Genomic DNA, 15,895 nt, shown 5'->3' on the forward strand with positions numbered 1-15,895 from the left:
TCTGCATGCAGAATAATGCTTTATCTCTGGAGTATTTATTTTAGAAAAGAATTCATCTTAAAAGTCTTTACTTTGAGCAAAATAGCTCTAGGATGAAGCTAACACTGCATCAACATAAATTGTTTTTGAGGAGTCTAGAAGAAACACATTTTCTAATTATACCCTTGTATCGGTATGAAAAAATCTCCAGGTTTGAACTTCATAATCTTTGACCTCATTTCTAAGTGGCTTTTATTGGATTCTGTCATGCGATAGGATCCTCATTCAGGTTCCTTTAGGAAAAAAATACTAACAAACATTGAACTCTGAGAGTTAAAATTTCATTCTATAAAATGAATGGATCATATGTAATATTCCAAATTAGTATGTGAATATAACAAATATCCACAGATCATAAACCATTCACAAAAAACCATACCTTACCACTACTAAATGCAAATTCCTACGCTGTTTTTATCAAGACTGGTAGGCCTCATTGACCTAAAAACTTGGTGGATTCTTACTCTGGGCACTCCTTATTTCAGTAATAATGTGAAACCAAAAGTGAACCCATTTCAAAAACGTACTCACTACTCACTGTTCTATTCTACAAATTCTGAAACTTGTTGGAAGAAACTATATTCCGAAGAAAATATTAAGGATTGCATATCTCTTTAGAGTTTAATTTACCTCAAAAGAAAGACACAGTCATGGCTTGTGGTCTTGGAGAAAGAGTGAAACTACCGGCTAATACTTGATTTGGATATATGTAGTCTGAATTATGACTATCAGTATTTTAAATCTAGTAAGGTAGTGACAATCCAAAATTAGCAATATAATGGATTTATGCAGAATAAATAAAATTCAGAGACAATGTGCTCATACAGTAGCAGGCACATGGGGTAGAGGACTTTGCTATGAGTCCCAGTACACTAACTCTTAGTTACATAACCTTGGGCAATTTATTTATGCTCTCTGAATCTTTCCTCGTTGGTAAAATGAAAATACATATAGTCATCTTCTGACCCAGGTAAAAAGATCAAAACAGAGTTTCCAGATAGGAAATGTCATCCTCATAAGGTATTAAAGGGTTGCATAAGAGGATGCAATGCAAAGGACCCAGCAGAGAGCTTGGCACATGGAAAGCACACCATAAATACTTGTTGTTGTTGTTGCTGTTGCTACTGCTGCTGTTAAACACATACAAACATAAAAACTCAGTGTTGTTGGAGGAGCTACTACATACTCAAACTGGAAATCAAGCAGCATTATTCAAGCATTATTATGACTTTGAAGCAACATCAAATATGGCAAATCGCTGAAAGAAATGCAAACTGCTATGAGAAGCTCAGCAGGGGAGCAGAGTACCAGTGTCTCTCTCTCCCACGCCAGGCAAAGATTCCTATATAATCCTGTTCCTTTTTTGCCATGTCCAAGTCTCTCCAAAAATCTAAAATCTTTCTTGGAGGAAAGTATGATAGAAAGAGCACTAAATTCAGATTAAGAAGCTCTGGTTTGCTACTTCTGTGACCTTAGGCAAGAGATTGTCTTTGAATCATAGGTTTCTTATCTGTAAATGGAATACAGTTGGATGTGGTCATCTCTTTAGATTACTTTATCTGACTATCCTACTGCTGGATACTTACACACCTGATATAACTAAAAGCTTCATGTTGGCAGAACATATGGTATACAATGACTTGTGGTCCCTTGCAACCCTCCCAGTTCTCACCACTGCAGTGATCATATTTTACTCCCTATTTAAAATCTCTTCCATATTTAATTACCTCTTCTTCAAGAACAATTTTAATATTTCTAAAGAAATCCATTAAATATAATGAGAACAAAAAGATAGATTTTTAAAACAATCATTATTAGTTGACACAAAGTTACTAATGCAAATGGAATACTTTATGGTATTATTTAGAAGGTTTGTCTTTAAAAGAAATGCTCCCTATCTAAAAGTGGACCAAATACCACAGAATGTGGTTTCCATGGTAACTGCCACATTTAAAAAATATGCACAGGACTAAAGATACACTGTATCTTCTACAAATGGATCATTCTTAGAGCAATCATTTTTCTTGCCTCATCTTGTATTTTTTGCTTTTTAAACAATATAATTTTCTCCATGATGAGGGCAAAGTTAAATTGTTTATAATAGTTTAATCACAGGTATATATACACTAGATTTATGCCTTCAGGATGAAAACAATTACAGAACTTTAGAATTATAATGGAAAAAGAAAGCTGGTGACCTACACAAAATGTAGGCTTTACTTAAAATAGCATTTTCCTATATTTTCTGCTAACTAAATACTTAAGAAATAGTATTATTTTACATATTAATTTGTATAGTAATATATAAATAATGCAAATTTATTATTAAATTCACATGTAATACTAAATAGACACAACATTATTGCATACGAATGAAACATGATTTTCACATCAGTGCATCCAAGCCAAAATATGCTGAGAATTTTTGCCCCCTCTATTTGGAAAATTCTGTATGACCTATGCTTTTGGTGTCAGAAAAGCAGCATTTCCCCCACACACTTTTTAAAATGGCCTAGTTATGAAAAACTCTATCAATATTTTGAATATATACAGAAAGTTCCTGGGCTATCTTAAATACAGCACTTGGATAATACGATAAAACTTCATCTAAAGAAAATAAAGAATTGTAATGTGTAGTTTTACCAGGAGTCCATCAAAAGTATCTTATTTTCTTTTTACAAAATTAAAGTGAAATAATAAAAACTTTTCCCACCAACCTTCTAATGCCTAACATTAAACTTTGTACATTGCAGTAAAGCCCACTTAATACTTAAAACACACTCTGCTCTCTCTAATACAAATAACTCAGTCCATCAGGGGATGAGTAGCACAGCTTGGTGTGTACACAGCTGGAACACCAGGCCACCACTCTGATGTGACCATGTGTGTCACTAGGGAGAAGAGGGGAATGAAAAACAGGGTTACATTAACAGCAACAGCCTCATTAGGCTGGGGGAAAAACAGAGTTTACATAGCTTGGTTTTTCCAAGCAATCAGTCCAGTTTGATCCAAAGAAACAAAAATATATACTACCTCAGGACCAAGCAAATGGCATTAATGGATAAATATTAGTGATGAAATACTATTTTGGTTATGCAGGTAGGATATGAATCATTTTAACACAGGTGTAAGTATCTTTTACTCTTGGAGTGAATTACCATTTGATTTTATAATTTCTTTTTATAGTTTTTCATAATAAATTCAGAGACAAGAAAATCAGATATAAGAAAGAGATAATAACACTTGGAAATTAATATTAGGCATTAACTCCTAAATAATTTCTAATCTCACCTATGTTTCTAATTTCTACTTCCTAAAGACACTTTGTAAGTATTCCTGGCACAGTGATGAAACAACTGTCCTAGAATTTGCTAGGCTGTGACTTAAAATATACTTTCTTATGACTCATAATATCTACAAAATTGTATTTCTTAAAGCACTTTGTTTTTTGATTTGAGAATAATAATATTCTCAATAAATTAAAATGAAATTTTAGCACATTAAAATAAAATCTAGTAATTACATTTTATGAAAGTACTAAAGAATCTAAAGTTTCCCCACCAGATTTTATTTCCAATGTTTTAACATATGGAAAATATCATCAATTATATTGGTCAATGTCCTTTATATTAAGTCTAATGGCATAAATTTCTCTCAGAACTGAGAACTAGAAAAAAAAGAACTGCTATGATTTTTTTCATTACATAATTAGAATTATACAATTCACAGCAAAGTTTCCCTCTTTGCTGTGGCTTCTAGGCAAGCACAGAGCTAAAATTTCCGCTTAACTGTAATATTTTTTCTTCAGTATAGATTTTCTAATGTGGTGAATATAATTTATTGCTTAATTATTTTCAGTTATTTTAAGTGTATGTTTATTGTAAAATGCTGCTTTAGATCCTTTTGATAGTAGCTGGCATATAAAAAAATTAAAATGTTTTCACTAGAAAAATGCTACCAAAGACCAAAAGCCATGTATATAGGTATAACAAGAACGTTCAGACTATACATATTGTTAAATTTACCCTTCGAGTAATCTTTAAAGAATGATAGCCAATGTTCAAGCCCCTGGATGCAGGCACACACTCAGTTTATAAATGGAGATTTTTATCTTGGGCCCAAATTTGCAAATGCATGGAAAATCAGGTAATGCAACTGAGATACAATTTTTAAAATTAAAATTGTCCTATCAATATCTTTCTAGGAAAACTTTTTTCTAAGTAGAAAAGAATTATTACAAATTCCACATTTCAGAATCAGTGATAAGTTCAGCTCTTAATGTGAATCACTATGGCAAAATCAAGATAATCTGTCCATTTATTATGTAAAAATTGTTCATATTAGATTTATGATGCTCAGTGTAGGGAATTAAGAAAGGCATTTAGATGCCAATGTTTTGCAAGAGCCACTGTACTATATATCCAAATGCTAAATTCAATATATTTTTCAGATATGGCTGATGACCTTCTGCAAGGTTGCTGCATTTAATTTGCATGATACTGATGGTGATGCACAATGGCTGCTGGTTACCCTAGGTGCCTAAATGTCTCTACTGCAACAGGTCACATAGCGGTCCTAAGATGGTGATGCCACCTCTGGGGAGAATCACAAAGGTTCTATGCAACAATCTCTATGGTAGTCACACACACCACTCACTGTGGCAACAAACGTAAAACATCAAGCAATCTCTAAATGGTTCAGGGCCCTAAAAGGACAAGTAAGGGATCAAGGAACCTATGTTCTATTTTTCCTCTAATTCAACAGGATAAACTATAGAAATTCTTTCATTATATTATAGTTCAAAAGCAAAATAAGAATTACATGTAGAACTTCCATGTCAGAAGAAGCTAAGATTATATTTATAAATTTTCTTCATATTAAAATATGATTGAATCAATGAGATCATTCTCCAAAATAATTTCAATAAGAGAGACCTGGTAAATGAGAAATATTCGACAATGAGGTTATGAATTTCTACAAGTCTTGATTTCTACCAGTCTGAATGCTTTTTCTTAAACATATGACCTTAGATAGATACCAGACTGAACATCTGGTATGATGGTGGTAAAATTTAATGTGCACATTAGCAAATTTAAGTATCAAAATATAATATATCCTACCATTGAAAATCAAAGTACTATAAAAAAAATATAATATAGACATAAAATAATTACCTAACTGAACCAAATAAAATGAGGAGACTAGTTCATTGTTCTTGGTGCATTTCTATGTCTTATCATTGCTCTTTAAAACAGAAATTATTAGAATAACAATTAACCTATAATAATTATAAAACACATTCACCAAAAGGGAGTCCCCTAGTTGGAACGATTCACCTTAAGGTTGGTAACTATACTTTATAATAATGATTTTCTAATCAGCATACAATGTACTACATATTTGGAAGAAATCAAAAGCAGATTTTAAGGAAACTGTACTCATTTAAGAATCTGGTGGAAGGGAAGCAGCAAACAAAGCCATAGATTTCAAAATAGATATTTCACTGGTCCTCTTTTGGTTAAGTATTTCAAATAGCCCTTTTTACAAAATGGCCTCCATTGCTAGACTAGAATAGCCACACATTAACTGAAAATCAAATCTCTAACTGAAAATCAAATTTAAAAATTATACAATCTAATATTTAATATGTTTGTTCTGCATCAAACTACAACACAGTGATTTGAAAAAGATCTATTTTGAAAATTATATGCCTACTTTGTTTTCTTGAAATTTGTGAATGAATTTAGAACTTAAAAGGTATTATACATTACATTATTTAGACCACAACCATGAAGAGATAGATTTTGAAAATTTAAGACTTACCTGAAGGAAATTTTGAATTAATATCCTCAGTAAATAACCAAAGATAAATACAAATTATGAGTATTTTGTTACACATGATAAGATTTTTTAAAGTACAGCTCATTGCTAAAAGTTTAAAAAATTGTATTCTCTAAGAACGACTAAGTACAACATACACAAAATTATTTTCCTTTTGAGCAAGAATGCATTTAGCCTGTTTCCATTGCTTACTGGCATTCCCTTGACAGCAATTCCAATTAGTAAAACGTTCCAAGAAAGACACGAAATATGAGAAATACAATCCTAAATTACAGCATTTGAGGAGGTCATATAGTCCTCATAATGTTTCAATAGGAAGAAATTCAATTAATAGCCTCATTGTACTATCCCTGTGGCTTTATTATACGTAATAGAACTAAAATTTCCCTTTTGTTATGATTGGATGAACCGCACCCTATATGGCAGACACGACTCGTGCAAAATCACAAAGGTTCCCTCTAAATTTGGCCTCCACTTGTATCGGCTTCCCATAGCAGCCCCCAAATAATAGGAAGTTATGCAAATTAGTGTATTTTATTTTATCCATTATACAATTCTACTATGCAAACAAATCCTACACTGACTCAGAACCCATATCTCTTACCATGGGAAAACAATGGTAAGGTTTAACATCATATTTGAAAGAGAATATGAACTAGACAATATTCCTAATAAATTGAATGGCTAAGAGTCAAAACACCAGCATATATTTCATAAAGGCTCTAATGAGGCTGGTGGCAAAAATATAATACACGATGATTTAACAGGAACCACCTAAGTATTCTGGTACCATGGGCACTACAATGACTACCTTTTTAGGTAGCAAACCAGCGTAAAACAAGTTGAAAATAATTGTACTGTAAATGTATACCATTGACAACAAAACCTGTGCTGTGTATATTCATATTGCATCAGTTATTCTCTGAAAACAGAAGACAACTCAAGGTCAAATGAAAAATAACCAATAACTCCTATTCTTTGCCTTACCACCTCCCGCTGTCCACTCAAAAAAATTAACATCTTACTTAATTAGTAGTGTGTTTATGTTTAGATAATCACAAGATTGTTGAAAGATATAATATAACAGAAGGTTTGTTTTGTTTGAAAATTATATTATTTGGGGAGGAAGAATAACTACAGGAAGAAGCTTGTGTGGTGTGGTTAGCATGGTTAGATTTCAATGGGAAAAGGGGTATTTAGACCTAGTATACAATATGTTTTTACTAGAAAAGAACATTATCTTTTTATTGTTATCAATTGCTCTTAAATTTTTCTTTAATGCAATTTCACAGCAATCTTAAGAGGATACACTAAAGGCCCTTGATTATATATACTCTATAGAATGTATTGTATCACAAAGATACACATCCAATAAGATTTCTTTTTTCATCTGAAATTTATAAAGATAATTTTCCATGCTGACAGTGCACATTTCATCCACAAGTTTGAGGAGTCAAATGCTACCACAGCTGGGGGTTATTCTGCCAAATGGCTTCCAACAGGGACTACAGAGATGTGGGCTAGGAGGCATGTGTGTGTGCAGGAAAAAGCAACAGACCTGATGGGAAATAGCCCTTCTCTGGAGTCATTTTTATCAATTACCATCTGAGTGATCTAATCAAATATAGTCTAATGAAAACAGCAACACTAGGAAGGAAAAGCAAATATTAAAACAGCTGCTTGATTACCTACAGAGATTAAAACAAAAAGCAAGAAGTGAGGCTGATATATTTCATAGGGATTTGCTAAGGCTGAAGGGAGGGGTAAGGGGCAGATACCTTAAAAAAATCCATCATGAAAGGAACTGAGACAAGATTATAAAAAAGGGGGCCAAGTTATAGCGCGCCATGGGATTTTTAATCTGGCTACCTGTGGTTTCTGTAGTTAAGGCTTTATTCATCCCAAAACGGGGGGGGGGGGATGGGGGGGAGAAAAACAAAAAAAAATCACATTTATATGTCAGTTTTGCAAATCATCAAACAGCGTGCATCAATAAGAATAATAAGAAAACATTAAACGCTGATGACTTTTTAAAAACAGATACCCGTTTTATCAAATATTATTGATAATTACCTGTGCATCTCGTTTCTTGAACTCCTGAATTTGATTTTCGTGCTCCATATTGGCAGCGCGAAGCTGTTTTTCCAGGTTTTCAATTTCCCGTTCATGGTCTCGGACTAGGCTATCCTTCTCTGCGTTATGCTGCTGTAATAGGTGCGTCTTCTCCTGTTCATGCTCCAGCTTCAGCTCTACTATCTGATTGGACAATGAGGAGGACAGTTCATCAACAGAACATCCTTGTCGTCATGACAACTCATGTACAGCTTAATTTTTCTCTAATTTGTCCAAGTTGAAAATTTTTATTTTTACATCATTATTACCTCACCCTCGAAATACTCTCATTTGTTGGGGTGGTGGTTATGCAAACCTCCTAATATTCAAAATAGTTGGGCATATTCAGTAAATCCTTCTTCAATCTGTTGACACAAATGTCTGAACATTGAAAAAAATTATCTCGAATGCTAGTCACTTCCTCCCCAAGAATTCGGGTATTACTGATCAGCAATGGATATAAATGGTTAATAGTACGCTTTGCTTTTTGCTTAAATATACACATGTAAAAAGCAGCAATTAAATCGGTCAGCTTTCTTCATGATTTACAAATAAAAGATCGGAGCTAAATACGCATCTGGATTCTTGTATATACAGTTGTCTTTTAAAAAATAAAATGATAAATTTCAAAGCTCTATTATCTCGTTGTCAGCTACGGTATACCAACATAAACAGATGTTATGTGTTCCAGAAGGGCACCTGCTGTGCTGCAAGCTTGCGCCATGATTTCATAAAGAGCATTCTATTCTCAGGATCCTTTCCCAGTCCACTCCACACTGGAGACTGTGACCTTGGCCAGTCTTAGCCTCTCCCCGCTAGACTGAATGGCAGCCCGAGACCAAGGGCCTGGTTGCCGCAGCTTTGATACTAATCCTCCCAGACTGTGCACAATGGCACCCTACCTGGCCTGCAAACTATAGCCAGCCAGGCTGTCTTTGAAGCAGGTGATGAATAGGGGACGGCAGGAAGCCAGCTTCCCCAGTGAACTCCAGGCCACACAGCTGCTAAGAACAGTCACTTGGATTTTTCTTCAGTTTTGGTGGATTTCAGGGGGAAAAACTGCTGTTATCTAGAATATGTTGTGTTATTTTCGGCGTGAGAATCCATCTTCAAAAAAGCTAACAGTAGGAGCCTGCTCCAAATCGATCTTGTTTCGTGCAATGAATCACCAGACTACCTTATCTTAAAGCTATAGCATTCATTTCTCCAGGCATGCACAGTGCACTAAATTTCAGAAGTTTTCTTTTTAAATTTGAAATTCTTATCCCTTATGACAAGTCAAGAATCAAAACACAAATGAAATTTGCTTTAAAACATAGGTTTCAAAATGTTTTCTTATTGTGATTAAAGAGTAGCTGGTACCATTCCTTCTGAAACTATTCCAAACAACGGAAAAAGTGGGACTCCTCCCTAATTCATTTTATGAGGCCAGCATCATCCTGATACCAAAACCTGGCGGAGACACAACAAGAAAGAAAATTTCAGGCCATTTTCCCTGATGAACATCGATGCAAAAATCCTCAATAAAATACTGGCAAACCGAATCCAGCAGCACATCAAAAAGCTTATCCACCATGATCAAGTCGGCTTCATCCCTGGGATGCAAGGCTGGTTCAACATACGCAAATCAATAAACGTAATCCATCACATAAACAGAACCAATCACAAAAAACACATGATTAACTCAATAGATGCAGAAAAGGCCTTTGATAAAATTCAACATCCCTTCATGCTAAAAACTCTCAATAAACTAGGTATTGATGGAATGTATCTCAAAATATTAAGAGCTATTTATGACAAACCCACAGCCAATATCATACTGAATGGGCAAAAGCTGGAAGCATTCCCTTTGAAAACCGGCACAAGACTCTCACCACTCCTATTCAACATAGTATTGGAAGTTCTGGTCAGGGCAATCACGCAAGAGAAAAGAAATAAAGGGTATTCAGATAGAAAGAGAGAAAGTCAAATTGTCTCTGTTTGCAGATGACATGATTGTATATTTGGAAAACCCCATCATCTCAGCCCCAAATCTCCTTAAGCTGATAAGCAACTTCAGCAAAGTCTCAGGATACAAAATCAATATGCAAAAATCACACGCATTCCTGTACACCAATAACAGACAAACAGAGAGCCAAATCATGAGTGAACTCCCATTCACAATTGCTACAAAGAGAATAAAATACCTAGGAATCCAACTTACAAGGGATGTGAAAGACCTCTTCAAGGAGAACTACAAACCACTGCTCAAGGAAATCAGACAGGACACAAACAAATGGAAAAACATTCCATGCTCATGGATAAGAAGAATTAATATCGTGAAAATGGCCATGCTGCCCGAAGTAATTTATAGATTCAATGCTATCCCCATCAAGCTACCATTGACTTTCTTCACAGAATTAGAAAAAACTATTTTAAATTTTATATGGAACCAAAAAAGAGTCTGTATAACCAAGATAATCTTAAGCAAAAAGAACAAAGCTGAAGGCGTCATGCTACCTGACTTCAAACTATACTATGAGGCTACAGTAACCAGAACAGCAAGGAACTGGTACCAAAACAGATATATAGGCCAATGGAACAGAACAGAGGCATCAGAAATAATGCCACACATCTACAATCATCTGATCTTTGACAAACCTGACAAAAACGAGCAATGGAGAAAGGATTCTCTATTAAATAAATGGTGTTGGGAAAACTGGCTAGCCATATGCAGAAAAATGAAACTGGATCCCTTCCTTACACTTTATACAAAAATTAACTCAAGATGGATTAAAGACTTAAATGTAAGACCTAAACCCATAAAAATCCTAGAAGAAAACCTAGGCAATACCACTCAGGACAGAGGCATGGGCAAAGACTTCATGACTAAAACACCAAAAGCAATGGCAACAAAAACCAAAATTGACAAATGGGATCTAATTAAACTAAAGAGCTTCTGCACAGCAAAAGAAACTATCATCAGAGTGAACAGACAACATACAGAATGGGAGAAAATTTTTGCAATCTATCTATCTGAGAAAGGGTTAATATCCAGAATCTACAAAGAACTTAGACAAATTTACAAGAAAAAAAAAACCCCATCAAATAGTGGATGAAGGATATGAACAGACACTTCTCAAAAAAAGCCATTTATGCAGACAACAAACATATGGAAAAAAGCTCATCATCACTGGTCATTAGAGAAATGCAAATCAAAACCACAATGAGATAACATCTCATGCCAGTTAGAATGGTGATCATAAAAAGTCAGGAAACAACAGATGCTAGAGAGGATTTGGAGAAACAGGAACACTTTTACACTGTTGGTGGGAGTGTAAATTAGTTCAACCACTGTGGAAGACAGTGTGGCAATTCCTCAAGAATCTAGAACAAGAAATACCATTTGACCCACAATCCCATTACTGGGTATATACCCAAAGGATTTTAAATCATTCTACTATAAAGACACTTGCACGGCTGGGTACGGTGGCTCATGCCTGTAATCCCAGCACTTTGGGAGGCTGAGGCGGGTGGATTACGAGGTCAGGAGGTCGAGACCATCTTGGCTAACATGGTGAAACCCCGTCTCTACTAAAAATAAAAAAACAAAAACAAAAACAAAACTAGCCAGGCGTAGTGGTGGATGCCTGTAGTCCTAGCTACTTGGGAGGCTGACGCAGGAGAATGGCATGAACCCGGGTGGCGGAGCTTGCAGTGAGCCAAGATAGTGCCACTGCACTCCAGCCTGGGCAACAGAGCCAGACTCCGTCTCAAAAAAAAAAAGAAGACACATGCACACTTATGTTTATTGCAGCACCCTTCACAATAGCAAAGACTTGGAACTCACTCAAATGCCCACTAATGATAGACTAGATAAAGAAAATGTGGCACATTTCCACCATACTATGCAGCCATAAAAAATGATGAGTTCATGTCCTTTGCACAGACATGGATGAAGTTGGTTGGAAACCATCATTCTCAGCAAGTTAACATAGGAACAGAAAACCAAACACCCCATGTTCTCACTCATAAGTGGGAGCTGAACAATGAGAACACTTGGACACAGGGAGGGGAACATCACACACAGGGGCCTGTCGGGGGGTAGCGGACTAGGGGAGGGATAGCATTAGGAGAAATACCTAATGTAGGTGACGGGTTGATGGGTGCAGCAAACCACCATGTCACGTGTATACCTATGTAACAAATCTGCAGGTTCTGCACATGTATCCCAGAACTTAAAGTATAATAATAATAATAATAAAGAGTTAGAAAATCAACAATGTATTTCTAACCATAAATGTATTGTTATTTAGAAAAAGAAAAGTATGCAAACTCTTGAACATACACACTTATAACAATAAAATAATGTATAAATAATAAGGCAAAATGTATTTTACATCTCAGAATTGTGATGTGTTATAGTGAATTTATATTTAATTAAAATTTAGGGGTTTTCCCCATATTATTCTACTATTGGCAATATTCAGAAAAAATAGTATAAACATTTTCTCCTAATACATACTATACCGAGTAAGAAAGTTTTCTTTATTTAAAATAAATGTGTATGCTTTGTTCTGTGTCTCACAGAACTATGTTAATCCCAACAAAAGAGAGATTTCATATTGTATTGCTGTTATGACATTTTGCTCAGGAAGCTGAGTGAATGAATTACTGAGATGGAATATTTTTAGTTCTTGGACATGTTATTTCTATTCAGCGTTATACCAACAAGGATCATTATAATAAAATTATAAACTTAAATCAAAATCATTTAAGCATGTAACACACTGAAGGGAAATGGGAGGTAGAAAGTTCTATTGAGATCTTCTTGAAAGCCTCAGAAATATTGGGAGAAGGGATGTGACTTAAAATTGGTTAAAAGCAAAATATTTTACAATATTCTAGAATGAGAAAAGTAACCAAATGAGCCATAATTGGGGCAAAAGAATTGCAGAATTTTCTCCCAACAGAAAACACATGACTAGAACTAGCTGTGAGATCGTTAGTAATGATACCTCCTTGTTCTGTGCTCTAGTAGTAATGTACTTTCACAGTAACTTTCTAAACAGAGACATTTGAAGTTTCTTATAGACTCATCAATGATCATGCCCATGTTCAAATTTCACTTTATTCATTTTTAAAAATCAGGAAAAAAAGGAAATTGCGGTTATCACATTTCAAGCATAAACATAAATAGTCATAAATGATTGTTAGTTTGATATTTTGCCAGGGCCTATTGCTCATGATTCTACTTAATGAACAAATCTCAAGGTTGCCAAAGCCTTTTAAATATCATTCACTTTTACCTCTCCTGCTTGAACGGAGAATAAGGAGGATAATTTTCAATTTAAAATGCAATAGCTCAGGCTTGTCTGCTAAGTCCAACACTACATGGCTAACTTCTGGATGTCATAAGCCCTTTCTGGTCTTTTCCTAGGCTTCCGCACCATCAGCATCTTCTGGCAAGGGTGTCTTCTCCAGATAAATGGTAGAGTCCAGAGGAGAAACCCTAATGTTGGGGGAATATCTTGACGATGGTATTCGTAACTACAAAGGATGTCATCAAGGTAGATATGTAAATAAAAAGTTTTACTGGTGCCTAGCCCTATCCATGTAAATAAATGTTAAAAGAATCATCTGGACTTTCCATTTGTCCTTTACTTGTGGACACATCTCAAAGGTAAACACAAAGTAGCACATCTTCTTCATGTTGGACTAGTAGATACTTCGGTTGACCAACAATAATGTCTAACGGAGTTAATGATGACCAGGAGGTGGTAAATTATGGACATTGTAGAGGACATAAAAGCAGACAGAACCCACAAAATGAATATTAAATGGTTAATAAGCCTTCTAAGTTAAGGGGTGTGGGGCATCTGGACCCATAACATGCTACAAGGGAGAACTGGATGCACCATGATCAAGGACCCTGCTTAATTAAGGCTGGCTAAGGAGTTCCCTGTAATAAAAGAGGGAAGGCTTCAAGTTCCATAATCCAAAAGCATTGAGCTATGAGACAGATAACAATACTGGGTATGTGCCCACCCTAAACATATTAAAGAAGACTGGAATGTCTTCCAGGGACACTGGTAGTGTCAGCCCTCATGTGCAAGCACCTGGTGGCATATGATAGTCCTTTGAGATGCTAGGGTTGACGGCTTGGTGGTTGGGGTTCATTGTCTAGAAAATACTGGGTTGACTCGTAGGAAATTGTCATTTTTAAGGTCGAAACAGGAGATGAAAAAGGGACCGGGGCAGTGGCTCACGCCTGTAATCCCAACAGTTTGGGAGGCTGAGCCGGGCAGATCATCTGAGGTCAGGAGTTCAAGACCAGCCTGACCAACAAGGAGAAACCCATCTCTACTACAAATACAAAATTAGCCTGGTGTGGTGGTGCATGCACGCAATCCCAGCTACTCAGGAGGCTGAAGCAGAAGAATCGCTTGAACCCGGGAGGTGGAGGTTGCGGTGAGCCAAGATCATGCCATTGCACTCCAGCCTGGGAAACAAGAGTAAAACTCTGTCTCAAAAAAAAAAAGAAAAAGGGTCCTGCTCCACCCACTATGCTACTCCACAACACATGCAGAACTTGAAATTCAAGAGTAAAGTTTTGAAGTTCTGAAGTTCCTAAAAGCATCGGCCTCCATTTCAGAACAGACGAAATCCTTCTACAGCTTGATGATGATGTCTTCATTCCAAATGAACTTTCATGTAAGTGCCTAAGGGCAAGAGCACATTCTAGGTCCCAAGAAAGACCAAGATGGAGCCACTGGACATACAAGTCCCTAGATCTTGGGATATATATTTTAAGTCCTGGTAACTGTTTTAAAGTGAAATTAGTGCTAGCGAATATGGCCTGAACCACTTTTAATAATCATTTAAAGAAATAGAAAAGGAGATGGAAAAAGTCATTTCTTCTCAATATACAATATGTGGAAGACTAATATATCCCAATAACATAACTTAATGTCAGGAATGCCAGTGCTAGAAACATAAATTATAGAAGGATGTACCACAACACATTGAAAAGGGGAAATGATGGTATAAAATACTAACCAAAATAATCTTGAAGGTAATCAAATTACAAACTTTATATTCTACATAGCCCTGGTGTAAAAACGGGTTACAGCTAGAGAAGGTAGGGAGAGTGGTTCTCCATATTCTCTGGCTAGAAAAGGAGGAAGAAAGGGAGTCACAGTTAGATGCCCTGGGGTTATATTTGTCCTACAACTCAATGATAATTGCTCTCCCTTAAGTGAATAGAAATATGAAAGTTTAAGAATTTGGAAGGACTTAGAGGCTAGCTAATACAATGTTAATCTTAATCTAAAAACCTTCCCTATAAAACCCTGATAGTTGGTCATTCAGCTGCTGCTGGAATGATTTTACCAACAGGAGAATAACCATATTCCAAGAGAAACCGATGCCTCATACTGAACATATTTGGCGCTGGAAATTCTGGGTAAAGATAATAGGGGAAACTGAAAATTGTGAAAAGAACAAAAACAAACGTTAAATACAGAACATGAGAACATTCACTGGCAGTGAACAAACAAGAAAAGAAGAATAATAACTTGGCCACAAATTTCAAAACAAGGTAGCCAAGGAAGGAAAGAGAAGATTCTGACATGGTTTGGTGAGACATACTCTTTTGTCCCTATACCCTAGAAGTAGAACTGGTAAGTTGAAATTATGCTGAGGATTATTTTCCAGTATCCCAGTTTTAGAGAAAAATGAACTGAAGATGTATCATTCACTTTTCCCCCTTCTGCCTGGGTGGAAGAATAGGAGGACAATTTCAATGGAGTAAAAATGGCTACTAGAGAGAGATGAATCAAGTTAGGAAAGTAGGAAACTTGGGCTGATTCTCTCTGATAGAATATAGGAGTTAGAGTTCACATAAAAAAGAAAACACTCTCTA

General features: G+C 35.6%; 1 protein-coding gene across 25 annotated transcripts in view; it reads right to left on the reverse strand.

Moving 5' to 3' along the window:
* CEP112 (centrosomal protein 112) overlaps nucleotides 1-15,895 on the reverse strand; it is a 554,108-nt gene that overhangs the window by 257,748 nt on the left and 280,465 nt on the right. For all 25 annotated transcript variants that reach the window (XM_063599331.1, XM_063599328.1, XM_063599327.1 and 22 more), the window contains one exon: nucleotides 7,954-8,136. In XM_063599331.1, coding sequence (XP_063455401.1) covers nucleotides 7,954-8,136 — 183 coding nt within the window. The remainder of the gene's footprint in view (nucleotides 1-7,953; nucleotides 8,137-15,895) is intronic.

The sequence above is a fragment of the Pan paniscus genome, chromosome 19 (genome assembly GCF_029289425.2).
Source record: "Pan paniscus chromosome 19, NHGRI_mPanPan1-v2.0_pri, whole genome shotgun sequence".
In the NCBI taxonomy this organism is placed as follows: Eukaryota; Metazoa; Chordata; class Mammalia; order Primates; family Hominidae; genus Pan; species Pan paniscus.